This window comes from Mytilus trossulus, chromosome 11, assembly GCF_036588685.1.
Source record: "Mytilus trossulus isolate FHL-02 chromosome 11, PNRI_Mtr1.1.1.hap1, whole genome shotgun sequence".
NCBI lineage: Eukaryota > Metazoa > Mollusca > Bivalvia > Mytilida > Mytilidae > Mytilus > Mytilus trossulus.
This window is the reverse complement of record NC_086383.1, coordinates 7,335,012-7,356,022: the sequence shown is the minus strand read 5'-3', so window position 1 is coordinate 7,356,022 and position 21,011 is coordinate 7,335,012. Positions and strand designations below refer to the sequence as shown.

General features: G+C 32.2%; 1 protein-coding gene across 1 annotated transcript; it reads right to left on the bottom strand.

Moving 5' to 3' along the window:
- Window positions 1-1,881: 1,881 nt before the first annotated feature.
- Window positions 1,882-13,099, bottom strand: LOC134691689 (coadhesin-like). Its single transcript, XM_063552251.1, has 9 exons — window positions 13,074-13,099; window positions 12,606-12,674; window positions 11,030-11,184; window positions 6,604-6,771; window positions 5,948-6,115; window positions 5,291-5,458; window positions 4,634-4,801; window positions 4,066-4,132; window positions 1,882-2,034 (listed from the first exon to the last, which is right to left on the bottom strand). Exons 1-8 carry the CDS (start codon window positions 13,079-13,081, stop codon window positions 4,071-4,073), a joined length of 966 nt encoding a protein of 321 aa, XP_063408321.1. The 5' UTR covers window positions 13,082-13,099; the 3' UTR covers window positions 1,882-2,034; window positions 4,066-4,070.
- Window positions 13,100-21,011: the final 7,912 nt, after the last annotated feature.

Genomic DNA, 21,011 nt, shown 5'->3' with positions numbered 1-21,011 from the left:
ACGCTATGGTGCGAAAACCAAGAAAAATGCTTATTTGGGTCCCTTTTTGGCCCCTAATTCCTAAACTGTTGAGACCGAAACTCCCAAAATCAATACCAACCTTCCTTTTGTGGTCATAAACATTGTGTTTAAATTTCATTGATTTCTATTTACTTTAACTAAAGTTATTGTGCGAAAACCAAGAATAATGCTTATTTGGGCCCTTTTTTGGCCCCTAATTCCTAAACTGTTGAAAATAAAACTCCCAAAATCAATCCCAACCTTTATTTTGTGGTTATAAAACTTGTGTCAAAATTTCATAGATTTCTATTAACTTAAACTAAAGTTATAGTGCGAAAACCAAGAAAATGCTTATTTGGGCCCTTTTTGGCCCCTAATTCCTAAAATGTTGGGACCAAAACTCCCAAAATCAATACCAGCCTTCCTTTTATGGTCATAAACCTTGTGTTAAAATTTCATAGATTTCTATTCACTTTTACTAAAGTTAGAGTGCGAAAACTAAAAGTATTCGGACGACGACGACGACGACGACGACGACGACGACGACGACGACGACGACGACGACGACGCCAACGTGATAGCAATATACGACGAAATTTTTTTCAAAATTTGCGGTCGTATAAAAACTCAAAATTTTGTAAACAGTAAATTTATAAATATATAACCATATCGGCAATGACAATTCATGTCAGCACAATACTAGGCTTGTGATACCCTCGGGGAAATGAATCTCCACCACAAGTGGCATCGACCCAGTGGTTGTAAATAAACTCATCATATATACAAGGACTAAATTCAGTATATACGCCAGACGCGCGTTTCGTCTACAAAAGACTCATCAGTGACGCTAGAATCCAAAAAGTTTAAAAGGCAAAATAAAGTACGAAGTTGAAGAGCATTCAGGACCAAAATTCCTAAAAGTGTTGCCAAATACAGATAAAGTACTCTATGCCTCAGGTATTTCAAAAAAGTTGTTTCGTTGTTCTCTTCCACGACCTATAGTTGATGTGTTTCCCTCAGTTTTATTTTGTAACCCGGATTTGTTTTCTCCCAATCGATATATGACTTTTGAACAACGATATGGCACTGTTACCTTTATTCAAAACTGTTGTTATCTCTCGTTAACACTTTAAATATTGCTGTTTCGATATAAAACGGTATTCGCTGATAGCCATACGCTGTCACGAATATATGTAAATGTATATGTGTGGTCACGAGTATATGTACATGTATTTGTGTTGTCACGAGTATATACACATGTATATATGTATCATAATTAACATTGCGCTAGGGAAAATCTACGGTATTTTAAATTATTTGCCTTGTTCATTTGATATTTCTATGGCAACAAAAATAAACACATATTAATAAATTTGGACCACATTTATTAAGAAAAAAAAGAGTCAAATATTTTTAGAATTCAGAAGATACAAACACAAGTAATCAATGAATATTCCCACAAAATATCATCAAATAATGTAACATATTACTTAAACAAAAACATGAAAAGAAAAATAGCACATACACCAATAATTAAAAAGATGCAAAAACATGTCAACAATGAATATTCCCACACAATATAATCATATAAATGTTATTTGTTATTCAAACAAAAACATAAAAAGTAAAAAGGCACAGAAACCAATGATTTTAAAGATAAAAACAAATGTCAGCAATGAATATTCCCACACAATATAATCATTTAAATGTTATTTGTTACTTAAAAAATAACATGAAAAGAAAAAAAGGCACAGAAACCAATGATTCAAAAGATGAAAACACATGTCACCAATGAATATTCCCACAAAATGTAATCATATAAATATAACATGTTACAAAAGTATATAATAAACTAAACCAGAAAAATTGTAGAACAAAACCATACAGGGTGATGATGAAATTAAAACCAAGTTTGTATTTCCCCTCAGTTTTTTTTAATCAACACTATTTCAATATGTGGTTGATTTCAATTAAACAAATTAATGTTGTTCTTTCTTTTTGGGTTCTTGTCTTTCTTTTTTCGCTGTTTTTTTCCTGGAAGAAAAATAATAATAATTAAATTTTCTGAGAACATAATGATTTATTACATTGTACTCCATATAAAAAATCAATCGTTGTAAAAGTTCATTTGGAAAATGATATCAGAAGTTTAATCTACTAGTATTTACCCATCAATAGTTATCAAAGGTACCAGGATTATAATTTAGTACGCCAGACGCGCGTTTCGTCTACATAAGACTCATCAGTGACGCTCATTAATTGTATATTACTATGCAATCACACTGTTTTGTGTCATATAAAAACGAGACGACAAATACCAGCGGGAACAAACTTATAACGCCATGGCTACAAAAGAATAAGACAAATAGAAAAAACGTATTCAAAACACAACATAAAACACAAAAGATAAACTGTGTTTTAATTACAAGACATTTAGACAAATATTCTAGTCTCCTGTGTAAGATAATCAGGTAGAAATCAATGTTAAGAAATGAGGCTATTAAAGATGTACTTAGGTCAGGTTTTGGTAATTGGTGGCAAATGTTCGGACTCCTTGGTATGTTTCCATCAATACAGGGTAAAATATTTTACCCCATAACACCAATTATTTTTGTATAGAAGACTTCATTAGCTAATAAAAGGCCGTGTTAAAAAATTTAAGCAATTTCCTAATTTTTGTTCTTTCGATTTGAGACTCAAATAATACCAATGCAAATGTAAGGTAAAAGTCCAAGGCTGCCTTTTCACGCTTTTTTTAACTGAAATATTTCGAAAAGGAAGTCCATGACCTATCAATATCTTTAGCTTATTTTGTTTCTTAACAGGTGCTCTTTCAAAATGTAGTATTACTTTTAGTTTCTTGATTTTTTAAATTTCACCTTAGTATTCATCCTTAAGCTTTCCGCTTCACGATATACATGATTGACTATAAGAGGAAGGGTATTTTTGCGAAATATATTATAAAACATCTCAGTTGAATGGCTGAATTCATTTAAAAACTACCCAAAATATTAAATAAGTTACGAGTCGTAAATGAAAATGTTATTTTCCCGACACCATAATTTGCAATTGTTTGCTGTATGTTCAATATATATAAATATAAACATATAAATATCTCAAGATATTCTTAGGGTGATACTGTTTTACAAAGTTTCCCAATATATCAATTTCAATGAAGCATATGCCTTAGTCCGAGAGTATATTATTTAAAGTCATAATAAACGAGTGACCGGTGAAAATTAATGTTATTCCAATTTTTGAACCAATGCGTACAAACATAATAAACTTAGTCTTCTGTGCACGATTTTATAAATTTTTTCGCATAAATTTCGTACAATAGTAAATTTTTTTTTCAATCGGTCAGTGTTGTTGTGAAAATATGGCAGGTAATTAAAGTTCATGTTTTGAAGCCGAAGTTTAACGATTGTCACCTGTTTGTCAACAACAACAAAGAAAGCTTGGATTTTGAGCACGTGTTTAACATGTACAATCAGATAGTTTATTTTAAGTACAGCCATGCGTATTGCGATCAGCGGATTTTTACGAAATGAGTCACAAGGTGACTTTGCATACGGAAAATATGTCGGGGGAATTGCTTCCTGGAAGGAAACAATGAAAATAAAGTAAACTCCTTCTAAATATGAACAAATTTCAGAATTTTCTTCAAATAAAAGTATATGAACAAACGTTTAATAATGAAAATTATCGATTGAGTTATAAAAAAAACACATGCATTTATTTTTTTTTAATTTGAGGTTTCTTATGACTTTAAGTGTGTCTAACAAATAACGGACATCCATAAGTTTTACATGTCCAGGTGTAACAAAGAGTATCGATACATCTCATAAATAAGAATTGGATTCGTCCCTGATCACTTGATAGGTGACTACAGTTGATTAATGAAATAAAACAGAGATTTCCAATCCGTGCTTAGCCCTGTTTCGTCATATATTTAAAATAGGAAAGTATGAGAATAACTGAAACAGTACAACCAAAATTGTGTCGATGTCAACCATAATGTCTGCTCGTCATAACTGATACATAGGTTATTAGGGGAACATTTACCTGCTCTATTGTCCAAATCGTCTTCTGGTTTGTTGTCGGATTCTTTTGTTTGAATGCCTGCATGATTCTGTAAAAAGATACGAACAATTTACTATCTCATCGTCTCAATGTTTTTTTTTAATACAGTGCCATTTTTATGGACCAATCTTGACAACCATAAATTACTTAGTGTCTTTTTTCTGTTAGTTCATGTTTTTTAAATGTTGAATTATCGGAAACTCTAAAAAAATTAACATGGACAGAGATTGCCTTCACTGTGTTAGGTACAATTTTTCGTAATGTTTAGATTTTCATACTCTTTAACTAACTTTTGCTCCCAAACTAATCTAATTTGAATGCTTATCATGAGTCCCATCTAGACGACACGTGCGTCTGGCGTAATCAATTATCAGCCGTGTGTCTGCGAGGGTTTTCATTATTATGGTTCAAATATTTTTTTAACAGTTTATGATAAAAGATATAAATATGTTTTTATTAATAAGATATTTTAAAAATTGTTCCACTTTGGTTAATAATTAAATTATTAGGTAATATTTGTTTTAATCTGTTGTATTTATAATTAATTTACTTGGACATTTTCCTAAGTTGCAGATTGATTTTTCAGTTTCGGAACCAACACAATGTTGTCCACTTCCAGATGGTGGGGGATTGTCACATGTCCTGTTTCGGATTCTGACGCCCTCTCCACATGACACCGAACAAGACGAGTTGAACCAAGGGCTCCATCCTCCATCAACTATTGCAAAAATAATGAACAGTTATTTATTTTTTAGCAGTCAGTTTGGTTCAATCTACTAAAATAAATCAAGAACTTATCTTTTACTTAAATCTTTTTTCTGTTAGTTCATGTTTTTTAAATGTTGAATTATCAGAAACTCTAAAAAAATTAACTTGGACAGAGATTGCCTTCACTGTGTTAGGTACAATTTTTCGTAATGTTTAGATTTTCATACTCTTTAACTAACTTTTGCTCCCAAACTAATCTAATTTGAATGCTTATCATGAGTCTCATCTAGACGACACGTGCGTCTGGCGTATTCAAATATCAGCCTTGTGTCTGCGAGGGTTTTCATAATTATGGTTCAAATATTTTTTTAACAGTTTATGATAAAAGATATAAATAGGTTTTTATTAATAAGATATTTTAAAAATTGTTCCACTTTGGTTAATAATTAAATTATAAGGTAATATTTGTTTTAATCTGTTGTATTTATAATTAATTTACTTGGACATTTTCCTAAGTTGCAGATTGATTTTTCAGTTTCGGAACCAACACAATGTTGTCCACTTCCAGATGGTGGGGGATTGTCACATGTCCTGTTTCGGATTCTGACGCCCTCTCCACATGACACCGAACAAGACGAGTTGAACCAAGGGCTCCATCCTCCATCAACTATTGCAAAAATAATGAACAGTTATTTATTTTTTAGCAGTCAGTTTGGTTCAATCTACTAAAATAAATCAAGAACTTATCTTTTACTTAAATCTTTTTTCTGTTAGTTCATGTTTTTTAAATGTTGAATTATCAGAAACTCTAAAAAAATTAACTTGGACAGAGATTGCCTTCACTGTGTTAGGTACAATTTTTCGTAATATTTAGATTTTCATACTCTTTAACTAACTTTTGCTCCCAAACTAATCTAATTTGAATGCTTATCATGAGTCTCATCTAGACGACACGTGCGTCTGGCGTATTCAAATATCAGCCTTGTGTCTGCGAGGGTTTTCATAATTATGGTTCAAATATTTTTTTAACAGTTTATGATAAAAGATATAAATAGGTTTTTATTAATAAGATATTTTAAAAATTGTTCCACTTTGGTTAATAATTAAATTATAAGGTTATATTTGTTTTAATCTGTTGTATTTATAATTAATTTACTTGGACATTTTCCTAAGTTGCAGATTGATTTTTCAGTTTCGGAACCAACACAATGTTGTCCACTTCCAGATGGTGGGGGATTGTCACATGTCCTGTTTCGGATTCTGACGCCCTCTCCACATGACACCGAACAAGACGAGTTGAACCAAGGGCTCCATCCTCCATCAACTATTGCAAAAATAATGAACAGTTATTTATTTTTTAGCAGTCAGTTTGGTTCAATCTACTAAAATAAATCAAGAACTTATCTTTTACTTAAATCTTTTTTCTGTTAGTTCATGTTTTTTAAATGTTGAATTATCGGAAACTCTAAAAAAATTAACGTGGACAGAGATTGCCTTCACTGTGTTAGGTACAATTTTTCGTAATGTTTAGATTTTCATACTCTTTAACTAACTTTTGCTCCCAAACTAATCTAATTTGAATGCTTATCATGAGTCTCATCTAGACGACACGTGCGTCTGGCGTATTCAAATATCAGCCTTGTGTCTGCGAGGGTTTTCATTATTATGGTTCAAATATTTTTTAACAGTTTATGATAAAAGATATAAATAGGTTTTTATTAATAAGATATTTTAAAAATTGTTCCACTTTGGTTAATAATTAAATTATTAGGTAATATTTGTTTTAATCTGTTGTATTTATAATTAATATACTTGGACATTTTCCTAAGTTGCAGATTGATTTTTCAGTTTCGGAACCAACACAATGTTGTCCACTTCCAGATGGTGGGGGATTGTCACATGTCCTGTTTCGGATTCTGACGCCCTCTCCACATGACACCGAACAAGACGAGTTGAACCAAGGGCTCCATCCTCCATCAACTATTGCAAAAATAATGAACAGTTATTTTTTTTTAGCAGTCAGTTTGGTTCAATCTACTAAAATAAATCAAGAACTTATCTTTTACATGTTTATTTTAATCTGATAATTTTAATCGATTTACCTGGACATTCTCCTAAGTTATTACTCGATTTATTTCACTTGACTGGGCGGAGTTTAACCGTTTCGCTCATAATAAACCAGTCCATCTATAGATAGGTGTATTAGGATAAACTCATCAATGAAGTGTCCAGTAATTCTTTTGTAAATTCCTTTGATGACACTGATAGGTGATTAGAAATCAGTTATAATTATAACGGCAATCATCCTTATCACACACATCTTCAAATAGACTGTCCTTATGCAAATTAAAACCTAGCTCCGCCCGATCAGTTGAAATAACATTGGTAATACAGACTGATGTTTTATTTTCGGAACCAAAACAAAGCAATCCACCGGCATTTGGTGGAGGATTGTCACATGTCCTGTTTCAGATTCTGATGCCCTCTCCACATGACACAGAACAAGACGAGTTGAACCAAGGGCTCATCCTCCATCAACTATTGCAAAAATAATGAACAATTATTCATCATTACTGCAGCCATTTTGGTTCAATTTTGTCAAAATAATTCACGAACTCCCTTCTACCTTATTTTCTTACAAAACGACAACTCGAATTCATTTAAATCCTATTCTTTGTTTTACCTCAAACATGTTTATGAATTATTTTGTGCGTACCAAATAAGTGAATGAAAATGAAGTTCAAGCTTCTTCTTCCCTAGTATCAGTTTTCGTATCAAGCAAGTCCTACTGCGGTGGCCTCATAGGAATAATTGCAATTTGTATAGATGTTTTTGCACGTTTTTGCACGTTATAAATCAGTTACAATAGTTTGAGCAGCCAATTCTTCTTACTTGAATTTACCGGAACATTTGTTTTTGATTTCGTCATCAATAGTTTTTTTTGTCTTTGTTCACATCTCATCAATCTATTGAGAAGTATCAAATTAAGGTAAACAATAAAATCTTAAGGAACTTTGCACAATTAATCGTCGATAGGGCAAAGGTATAGAAATTAATATTTTTGCACCTGAGTTGCAAATAATTCTCTTAAGAAAAGCGCCTGCTATATACTAAAATCTCGTAAGAGTACTTCTTATGATGATGATAATGATGATGATGATAGTAATAAAAGTGACTACTGTCTGTGAATATGAATATATAACCATACTACTGTCTGTTAACTTTGTTTTATACTGTACAGTACATTTCTACGAAATGTCGTAAGTTATATACACTTACAACAATAACGTTTGATAAATATTAAACATTGTCACAAGTTTTGGCTATTTTAGGCTATATTTGACAAAGAACAACAACTTGTACTCTGGTCACCCCATTGTACAATTAAATCAATGATACCGAATGTTCCCTGGTTATTTCTTGTCAAAATTAAAGAGTGGCAAAAAGACGTTTGAGACCACAATGTATCAATACATTGTATATTATATTCAGTGTTTTCTTTCAATACTTTCACGAAGAAATATTACCAAATCATATCCCCATAAAAAATTTTATCTTTGTATTTTCTCAGTAAATCGAAAGAGAATAAAATTAGAAAGTTATATTTACTTTTAAATAGTTTATTGGATATGTACGTTCAAAATTAGTAAATTATTCTTTCTCCTATGATTTATTTATTTTTTCGAGAATGTTGTGAATCTGAAAATAAACTATTGTAAGGATTAATTTCTAAGATTTTAGTGTGATGCTTGTATTCCATTATTGAATATTTGATATTTGTTTTTAATTTCGCAGCTAGTTATTTCATGATGTCAAAAAAAAGGGGGACGAAAGATACCAAAAGGGACAGTCAAACTCATAAATCTAAAACAAACTGACAACGCCATGGTTAAAAATGAAGAGACAAACAGAAAAACAATAGTACACATGACACAACATAGAAAACTAAAGAATAAACAACACCAAAAACCGGGGGTGATATCAGGTGCTCCGGAAGGGTAAGCAGATCCTGCTCCACACGTGACACCCGTCGTGTTGCTTATGTGATTACAAATCCGGTAAATAGTCTAATTTGGTAGGTCACATTCATGAAAGGGAAGGGGATTGTAGTTACGACGTAAGGAACATAATCACTGGGGTAATACTGTGGTTGTTTTTGAAACTTTATAATACTCAGCATTCAACTAATTGCATTAATATCTGATAATATTTCTTGATTATCCGATATTTTTTTGTGAAACGGTTATTCCATAACGGTTAACCAACTCGTGATGGCGTCCGAAAAATTTACGAAGGGATGATTTCAACTTCACCATTTGTAACTCTTGGTTTAATAGCTTCCTTGTGAGTAGCAACCCTCTATCAAGAAAATCATGATAGGAAATGCAAGCACAGGAATATCGTATCAATTGGGAGATATATACCCCGTATGCAGGTGCTGCTGGAATGTTGCTACTTAGAAATGGAAAGTTCACAATTGGAAAGCTGAAATCATCTTTTTTGTCGTAAAGTTTTGTTTGTCAACTTAAGGTGGTACCCAACACTTGCACTAAAATTAATTTGGCTCGTTTAATTTTCCTTAAATTTTGACAAAGGATTTACTTTTGACCCTTCAACAAAAATATAAAAATTTCACAAATTTTGGACCAACCATTTTATCAGAAAAATTCCACTGGTTATATAGCAGTTTGACAAACACCAATTTTGATCTCCGAGAAGCTTAATATTCCCTGTACAACATTACGTAATTAAAACGTTTAACTGACTTATCTCCCTGTAGTGTCAGGAACAATTTTCTGCCATCCTTATTTTTTACAATTTTCATATTGATATGAATAAGATGAAAATAATATGAAATATCAAAAGAAGATTTTTAAAACGACAGGTATTAATTGTAAATTTTCACTTAACATGTTAAAGAAGTATATTGAAAATGCACCATAAAATACATAAATAAGCCACTTGTATTCTTGGTTGGTTTTACTGCAGTAAGGGTTCAATATTTATTGTTTAAACAGGATTCATCTATTCATATATACCTAAAAACAGTAAAATTTGGATTCTTATGCAATTATTTTGTAACAATCATTTTTATTGGACGTTGACAAATATTTTGAGGTTTTAGATTCCATGTTCTCCCAGTCTATTACTAAGAGCGCCACCATTTTGAATTCCTATTTATGTCGGGGTATGTAATTTCTCAAAAAATTAAACAAGCTAGTCACATTTTGAGTCTCACAATCTTCTTTGTATCTATATTGAAACCATTCTGAAGCGTTCGAAAAGTTAAAAAAACGTTTAGTATTTATGTTTGACATCTATAGTATACATATGACGTCACATTGTTTAGATGCTAAAGACGATGCAACCCTTTCGTGGACTTTTTCATTTATGCTTTTTTTTAAGCCAAAATATTTGTTAAATGACATTTATTTTCATATTTGGCATTAGAATGGAGACAACTGTATTGTATTTAAGCTTTGCATTCGTAAGGACGCCCGCTGAAAGACGCCTCCGGGTGCGGGAATTTCTCGCTGCATTGAAGACAGGAAGGTGATGATCTGTTGTTGTCTGTACTATGGTAGGGTTGTTGTCTCTTGGTTACATTCCCCATTTCCATAATCAATTTTACCTCGTATAACTTGATTTTACTGTAGCAAATATCCGTTTACCTATTTCCGCTCCGCGTCATTAGGTAAACTCAATTTTCGACAGTAAAATCTACGTTTTACGAAGGTCACCCTTAAAATGCGATACAGTTATCTCCTAAATGATTAGTTCTTCAACTTTACTCATGTCAGAAATATTCAACTTTCCTTTTGATTCAAGCAACTAAATAATTATTGTTACTTAAACTATTCTAAGAAATAAAGATAAACTATCATTTTTGTCTGCAAAATTAAATATAGCTCAAAATTAATGTAATTTTACCAATTGGAAATGTTATCAAATAGAAGGATATATAAACTGAAACTTGATCTCAGTTGTAAAGTATCTGAACCTGATAAATTGTACCTGAACCCTTACTAAAAACCCCAAATCAAGTTAGCAAATAACCAAAGCTTAGGTTATTCATACAGAGCATAACCGTGAGAAACAAATATACCTGATAGTTTGTAGTTCATTTGTGCCTATTTACAAAGAGTTCGAAATTATTGGATACTTTGCTACATTCTTGATTCTTTCCTCGCTATCAAACTAAGCTTACCCCAATATTTTTTACGAAATTATTGCTTACCTGAAATAATGCAACTTGCAGTTTCAAAATCTTTGAGTTCACTTGTTGTATTAAAATCAGTACATAATCCGTCATAAAGCAGACCTGGTTCATTTGCAGCCCATTCTAAGAAATCTTTCATGAGGCAGCATTGCAATGGGTTATTGTAAATTTCACTAAAATATCAAATTTGATATCAGGTTAATGCCTATGTCTTGTACCTTTCCTGTCTGTCGTTTTCACGTTATTGAGGGAAAATGTTAAAATGTTGAGAGGAAGAGATATATAAGATACAACAACAATCATAAAAAACAAACATATGTTTTGTCTGAATTTTAGCAAAAAAGAAAGAAAGAAAATCATTAATTCAACTAGAGGCTCTATAGAGCCTGTGTCGCTCACCTTGGTCTATGTGAATATTAAACAAATGACACAGATGGATTTATGACAAAATTGTGTTTTGGTGATGGTAATGTGTTTGTACATCTTACTTTAATGAACATTATTGCTGCTTACAAGTATCTTTATCTATAATGAACTTGGCCCAGTAGTTTCAGTGGAAAATATTAGTTAAAATTTACAAATTTTATGAAAATTGTTAAAAATTTACTATAAAGGACAATAACTCCTTAGGGGGTCAATTGACCATTTCCAAATGTTGACTTATTTGTAAATCTTACTTTGCTGAACATTATTGCTGTTTACAGTTTATCTCTATAATAATATTTCAGATAATAACCAAAAAAAGCAAAATTTCCTTAAAATTACCAATTCAGGGGCAGCAACCCAACAATGGGTTGTCTGATTCATCTGACAATTTCAGGGCAGATAGATCTTGACCTGATAAACAATTTTACTGCTGTAAGATTTGCTCTTAATGCTTTGGTTTTTGAGTTATAAGCCAAAAACTACATTTTACCCCTATGTTCTATTTTTAGCCGTGGCGGCCATCTTGGTTCGATGGCTGGGTCACCGGACACAATTTTTAAAGAAGATTCCCCACAGATGATTGTGGCCAAGTTTAGATTAATTTGGCCCAGTAGTTTCAGAGGAGAAGATTTTTGTAAAAGATAACTAAGATTTACGAAAAATGGTTAAAAATTTAGTATAAGGGCAATAACGCCTAAAAGGGTCAACTGACCATTTCGGTCATGTTGACTTATTTGTAGATCTTACTTTGCTGAACATTATTGCTGTTTACAGTTTATCTCTATCTATAATAATATTCAAGATAACAACCAAAAACAGCAAAATTTCCTTAAAATTACCAATTCAGGGACAGCAACCCATTCTTTTGAAAATTTGCTCTAAATGCTTTGGGTTTGAGTTATAAGCCAAAAACTGCATTTTACCCCTATGTTCTAATTTTAGCCATGGCGGCCATCTTGGTTGGTTGGCCGGGTCACCGGACACATTTTTTTTAACTAGATACCCCAATGATGATTGTGGCCAAGTTTGGTTTAATTTGGCCCAGTAGTTTTAGAGGAGAAGATTTTTGTAAAGGTTAATGACGCAGGACGACGGACGCCGGACGCCAGACACAAAGTAATGGAAAAAGCTTTTAGGCCAGGTGAGCTAAAAAATAAATCATACTTACAACTCGTCAACTTTTGTATTCGCTAACAGACCACCTGGTAAACTTACAATGTTGTTATTTGATAAAGTTCTGGAAGTAAATTAATTATTATGATTATTCAAGAAAAAATTCCGATATTGATACTCATATAATTAATATTTACTGACACTATAGCTTAAAGCGCTGAAAGTTGTGTTAAATGCCAATGATCAATCAATCAATCAATTTTTTTTAGCGATGATAACAGGCCTTTTACAACCCATTAATATGTTACCCTGTAATGTTCTACAAGAATTATCATTAATGATGGCCGTAAAGGAACATTCAAATAAAGCACTGATGCCTGAATAAATAAAAAATTTAAATGTCGATCTCTATGTATTTTTTGTTTTCACTGATAGTGCTTCGAACTGAAACATTTACTTTTCAATGTAAGTTATTAAATATACAATACAAACTATGTCAAGATAAAGTCTTAATCATACTTACAATAACATCAAGTTGATGTTTGTCAAAAAAAGATTATTTGGTAAAGTTGTTAAGTTGTTAGATGATAAATCTCTGAAAAGAAAATCAATTATGTGCAAAAATGTAAGAACCTGCTTAATTAAAATACAATTACTTAAACTGTTAAAGAAAAATCATTGTATAAGAGTAACTTGTAACCTGCTCAAACTTAAGTGAACGAACACATTGAGAATTTTACTCGATGTATGCAACAAAATAGAGGCGAGGGATATCAAACGAATATTCGAGCTTATTAGTAAAAAATAAACTGAAAAAGCCATGACTAAAAAGGAAAGAGACAAACAGATAAACAGATAAACAACTGTACACAAAACAACATAGTGTATCATATTTCCTTTCATTCATATTTTGTACAAAGGCTGCTTGTTTTCTCTGTTAAAATATTTTATCTTTTTCCTATCGGGGTCTTTTAAAGCGGATTATGCGGTATGGGTGTTATTTATTCTTTAAGGCCGTACGGTGATCTATAGTTGTTAATATCTGTGCTCTTTGGTCTCTTTTCGTGAATTGTCTAAAAAAGAAAGTAGTGAAGTCTGATGAGTTGATAGTAAGCATGTTAATTTTGAAGAACGTTAGTGATTAACTTACTTATATAATCAATAACAAGTACTTGTTTACAGCTGAAATAAACAATATACACACTTACAAAGAAAAAAGTGATGGGTTCAATGAAAATAGTTCATCCGATAAACTTATCAGTCTGTTTTTCTGTAATAATCTGTAAGTAAATCAATTTTGCTAATTATGCACGACAATATTTAAAAAAAAACCACACTGATACTCAAATACAAGAGAGGTGAATGATACTAAAAGAACAGTAAAACTCATAAGTTGAAAATAAACTGACAACGCCTCGTCAAAAAATGACGAACACCAACAGACAAACACCAGTACACAAAACACAATATAGAAAACAAAAGACTGATTAACACGAAACCCACCAAATAAATGTGATTTTATGTCCTCCAGAATGTTAAGTAGATCCTGCTCCACATTTTGCATCATTCGTGGTACTCATGTAAGTACCAACGCGCTGATTAGTCTGATTCAATAGGTAAAATTCGGGGGAAAAGAAGCGGGATTGCAGCTACGACAATTGGAACATATCTGTCTTCAGCCTTCAGCTTTGACCTCTCACCTATATTTTTACAACAATGCATGAATAAAACAAACATAATCGGTTAAAAAGTATCAAAATATGGTTACAATTATCATCACTGTGTTACAATTTTGTTTCAACCGATCCTCAATTCAATTTCTCGATGTAAGTGAAGATATGAAGTGTTTGACGAAATTAACGTCATTAAATTTACAATTGAATTTATGATAAAATCAAATCTAAGGTGTACATAAAAAATACTTACAAAACCGAAAGTTTAATGACCGACGAAAAAAGATCTCCTGGTAAACTAACTAAGTTGTTTCCTTGTAAATTTCTTGAAGTAAAATCAATAATCATGATTAAGTTAAACATACTGAATAAGAATGCAGATACTGGATTTGTTTTTAAAAGTGAATTATTTTATTATCTAATGTCATTCATATACTTTGGTCTTATTTCCGAGTACATATATTGGTATACATTATGGCCTAACGTTAATGTTATTATGTCATCTGCAAAACATACAGGAGATCGAAATAATAGCGGCAAAAAATACTAGAGGGACAGTAAAAAAAAAGGTGCTCCGGAAGGTTAAGCAGATCCTGCTCCACATGTGGCACCCATCGTGTTGCTCATGATATCACAAAACTGGAAAATAGTTTAATTCGGTAGGTCATATACCTAAAAAAAAGGAAAGGTATCATATAGGCGTATGACATTTGCGCCGATTTTGAAAATTTTCATTCTTTCATTTTCGCCGATTTCATTTTTTCATTTGCGCCGATTTTATATTTTTTCCTAATTGGATTTACTGGTAAGTTACAGGTAAGTTCATACTTTTATATTGGCTGAGCACAGAGTATAAAGACTAATCAATGCAAGTGACATTGCAATTGGTAAATGGCTATCCCAATGTTTCGGGTTACCATTCTTTTCCCTAAATGAAATCGATGACTGCTTCATGTTTGACATTGTCTGACGCTCCACTCTTTCTGATGACGACGTACAAGTACACATTCCATAACGGTCAACCAAATCGTGATGGCGTCCATAAAATTAACTAAGGGATGATTTCAACTTCACCATTTGGAACTCTTGGTTTAATAGCCTGATGATAAAGATGACAATTACGCCAAATATAGAAGAGACGAAATCATAAGAAAGGGATATATTAGATGTGTTGCCTATGATACTCGGCAAGAACAGATTTATGATTTGAATGCATTCCGTTTTTATGGATTTGAATGCTGTACATATATTTTTAATTCGTCATTTTAGTATAAACAAAGTACTTTTATCTTAGGTTTTTACTTCTTGATATTAAGCAGGAGACAACAGTTATATACATGTTATGATTGACAATTCATTACATATGTAAAACTGGCTAACGGAAGAGGTCTTAAATGATAAATGAAAATAACATTACTGGGATGGAGAGTTGTCTCATTGGCATTCATTCCACATCTTCTTATATCATTTCACCTGTAATTTACCTGTTATTTACCTGTAAAAAAATCGGCGCAAATGAAAAAAAATCGGCGCAAATGAAAGAAAAAATCGGCACAAATGAAATGCAGATCGGCGCAAATGCAAAACGCCGGATCATATACAATACCATCTGTGAAATGGCATATGGTCATCCTACTCATGGAGGCGTCTGTAAAAACTACGAAGGGATGATCTCAATTTCGCTATTTCAAACTCTTGGGTTAAGGTATAAAACCACCAAATCATGGTACGCCACATCCGGTTGTAAACGAAAGTAGGTCGAAAACAAAATTCCCTTGAATTTGACAGTTGTAGGTAATTAATCCTACATTTTATTGCAGTAAAACATTTCTGTGTCATAAACAAATGCCTTGGGTATTTCAAAACACCATCATTTTTATTTGGGATTTCTATAGAATATTTTGTTATCTTGAGGTTACATGGTGACTAATAGTTATCAAAGGTACCAGGATTATAATTATGTACGCCACACGCGCGTTTCGTCTACATTAGACTCATCAGTGACGCTCATATCAAAATAGTTATAAAGCCAAAAAAGTACAAAGTTGAAGAGCATTGAGGATCCAAAATTCCAAAAAGTTGTGCCAAATACGGCTAAGGTAATCTATGCCTGGGATAAGAAAATCCTTAGTTTTTCGAAAAAATCATAGTTTTGTAAACAGGAAATTTGTAAATATGACCACATTATTGATATTCATGTCAACACCGAAGTGTTGACTACCGGGCTGGTGATACCCTCGGGGACGAAACTTCCACCAGCAGTGGCATCGACCCAGTGGTGTAAATAGTTATCAAACGTACCAGGTGACTAAATCTTGTACACAGATAAAATAAGGGGAGAAATTTGATTGGTTAACTTCGAATGATGGTTATTTTCTTATATGCAATGAAATATTTTGTGAAATTTCTAGATGCAAGTCATGATATGAGGCAAATTCAACTGTATCTGTTGTAATCTTTATCTCTAGTTCAATGGGATAGATGCGTACAACATAGTCACCAATTGTTGTGTTCTTAAAAGACAGAACATCATATTTATAGCGGAAAGTAAAATTTAAGGATATTGCTATCTTTCTTCCGAAGAAGTTCCTGTATGAATGGTTATCAATAGTAGCATGATTATGAGTCAGCCTTACGATAACAAAAGAACAAGTCGGCAAGAAGAGGGGTGCAATTAGTTCCCATTGAAATGCCGACACTGAAACACACGTAATGCAAATGTTACAAATATGTTGTCAATCAAGAAATCAAGCATATGGATAACGTCAGTTGAAGAGAATGTTTTGTTTGAATCAGATTAGTTTAAACAGTATTTATTATTGAAAAATGTCAAGACAAATATTACAATGTTACATAAAGTTCAAATATGGGATTCGGAAACAAGTTTGGAAAAACTTTTATAAATCCGTCTCCCTAGTCAATCAGATTGATTCTTTATAGAATAGGATTTATCCCTCCATAAGACAAGATACTTGTTTCTACGTTAGCCATACTTTTTATGAAACAAAGCAATACCAACTCTTTCAATTGGTTTTATGCTTGGAATGGGGAATATTTGCGTTAATTGCAGAAAAGTCAAAGGTTTTAATACTATTGCAAGATGTATCAACTAATAGTGTATATGATTTCGTTGATGATGATTTGAATATTTTTTCTTGTATAAAGCTAAGTATCTATAATTGATGTTTAATATCAATCATTTTAGTACTACAGGCGGAGACAATCTGTCATTATCATACTGATGAAAGTATATGTTATCCAAAATATCTATAGATACTTATATTCATTCCTTTTCTTTAGCATTGGTTTTGTTTAGCAAAATTTTCAGGAGTATATATTATATGCAAATCCATTTAGTGAATTAAAACTGATGTTTCGTGACAGCATCTTGTCTGTATATAGTGTATGACTTGTTGGTAGTGATTGTTAACAGAGGTATGCCCTTTACACTAAAAATTATCCAACAGAGCAACGACGAAGAACCATTTAAAATGACACTTTATACGTTTTACGATCACTATCACAAATTAGTGACAAAATAATTTTTCATATGATCAAATGAACACTTTATTATCTTCTTCAACGATATTCTGACAATCTAACAATTTCAATTATAGCTTTGGTTGATAATTTTGATACACCGTAGCGCATGGAAAAAGGAAAATCCTAATAAGAAAAATACCTACATAGATACACACTTCCTAATGTCAGCAAATGCGTCGGCATCTATACTGAAGATTTCATTGAAACTTAAATCTCTTTAATAAAAATTTTGTAAATCATAAACGAAGCATGAGTATTTTTATTCATATTATGTACATTAGTACATTAAAATCATATTATGATACGTTGATCATTGTAAATATCAAAACCACGTACAAAAGAAAACAACACGTTATAGATATCATGATTCAGAAACGCGTTTCTGTAAGAAGCTTCATGAACGTTAACCCGAATATTTGAAAGCTAAACATGTATTATTACGTAAACAGTTGAAGAGCTATGTGTCGTTAGTTTTAGAAATTAGTTCTTTAAACGTTTCAAACTAATTGCATTGATGTTATATTTTAAAAATCTACTGCAGTACTTACACAAAATTAACGAGTGTTAAACCTGATAAGTCATTTGGTCCAATTGAGGTAATTCTATTATTTCTTAATGATCTGAAAGTATTTAAAACTCATTTTTCAATAGTTTAAGTACAAGGATAAGCAAACAATTGCACGGATAGCATTTGAATGTATAAAATGAAAATGTTATGTTTCTTGTGCCAAAGGTTAGACAATATTATAATTGAAGAGAAAAGAAAGATACCACAGGGACATGCAAACTCATCAGTCAAAAATAATTGGCATCGCCATGACAGGAATAGTTATCAAAGGTACCAGGATTATAATTAAGTCATACAACAGCACATGACCGGAATAGTTATCAAAGGTACCAGGATTATAATTAAGTCATACAACAGCACATGACCGGAATAGTTATCAAAGGTACCAGGATTATAATTAAGTCATACAACAGCACATGATTCGAGCGTCACTTATGAGTCATTTGTAGACGAAACGCGCGACTGGCGTATATAAAATATTTAGTCCTGGTATCTTTAATGAGTTTATATAAAACAAAACATTAAAATCTAAAAATTGAGCAACACAAACCCCATCAATATCCGTTTATTTGCTGATGCTATAAAAACTTCGGTCAAATGTTTTATTCGGTATGATGCATTCGGTGATATACTACCATTTAATTGTCAAGCCAAGATGGTTAACCGGTATATTACAAATAGCTAAAATAAGGACACGTTTAAAAGTGAAAGAAAACACGCGATTTATTATCAGCAAAAAGTAAATTTACAAAAATACTGAACTCCGAGGAAAATTCAAAATGGTATTTAGATGAAAAGTAAAGGTAGTTTGGTAATTAGCTTTTAACTCGAGAATGGTGTATTTTTTAATCTTATAGAGGGACATAATTGAGTCATAGGCGAATTTCATAGATAGTCTAGTCGTATGATAAAATAAAGTTAGTGTCCGTAGCATATCTAAAAATTAACAATTCAGTAATAGTTATCCCATGTGGACGCGGTGTGTCAGAGTAATTTCACCCCGATGACCGGAGGCCAGAGGGTGATCTCACACTGACAATCTAAGTCCGAGAGGGATAACTATGTAACATCCCAACTGTTTTAGTTTAGCCGAAAAAACATTTTCAATTCATAAAAGCCAGTTTAGAACGCCACACAACCATTATCATATACTTTATATATTACTATATAAAAAATACCCTTTATGACCCCTAACACGATAATTGAATATGAAACCAAGTTAGCTAGCCCCACTGGCCAATCGGCCCACACTAAATCGCCACTTTCTAAAAAATCCTCCCACTCTTGTTTACCAACTCGCCACACTTATGAAAAAGGGTGAAATCAAATTGAACAATCAGCTTATTTACGAAAAAGGTTAAAAAAAAACACTGAAAAAAGGTCTGCCAAATCGCTCCACTTGTATCTTGCTCCCTTTAAGTATGTTTAATTACTGATTGTTGGTATCCAGTCATCCTGGTGTAGGATCTGTATGTGTCGTGGGTTGATAGGTTAAAGGTCTTGAGTTCGAATCCCAGCAGCGACACTGAATTTGTTCTACATAAATTTTGATAGATAGTCTTTTCCGTGTAAATAACTTTTATAGTCGATTTGACATTCCCACCAAAAGTTTACAGAACAAAGGAACGCATGCAAAGAACGTCAAGCTGGGGTGGTCTGGTATGGGTGATCCGACTCAAAACAATCCTGGTAGAACAAAGGAGCTTGGATGTAATTTGTTTTATTATAAATTATTTCATTTTACACTTCCATTTCTTTACAGTTCGACTGTTTTAACATTGATTTGCACCTTGTTAATTGATTTATGACATTTTAGCAGCAATAAATAATCCTAATAATATATAGCATTCGATCTATCTTTGGTCACAGTATACATAATATACAGTACTTACAGACTTATTGTATTTGAAGGAATATTTCGAGGTATATCCGTCAAATTCTTAAAATTACATTTAAGACCTTCAGCTGCATTACACGAACAAGGTGAAGGACATCCATTGACCAAATCCGTTGATAGTAAGCATATAAACACTATAACATTTAATGAGATCAACATTTTATAAGATGTTTTTGCAACTGTTTTCCTCGTTTGCCTTGATGTATCTGTAATATACAAACAAACAATGTCTGATAATATTCTTTTGTTAGACCTTCATTTATTATTTGCAACCATGCATTTTCAAGACCATAAAACAGAAAGAGGGAGAAATGACCATTTCAATGCTTTTTCTTTTCTTAAGTGCAATATATCAGCTGTATATTCCCTTTCTTTAAACAAATATAAAATTAAAAAGAAACTCTATAATTTGAATCAAGATTGACTGTTGCTAATGAAAAAAAGCCTGGCTTATGTTGTTCATAAACGTCGTGTTAGTTATATTTGGAAAACATTTTTTCTCCAAATGCAATATGTTAATCACCCACTTCTTGGCACGTTGTATGCCGATTATGTACTTTCTTCTTACTATCATCTAAGTTTGATATGTATTCGGGTCCTACATTAGCAAAAAGCAATTCTAACGAAGGAAAGTAAACAGTAGGAAGTTATAAGGAAGCTGGCGTAGCCCAGGTCAAAAATAATTGCGCATAACATATCTTTATTTTATAAAAGAAACCAGCCTTTTACATAAGCGTTTTGTCTACATACGGTTCATCATAGGTGCTCAGTTGTTAACGA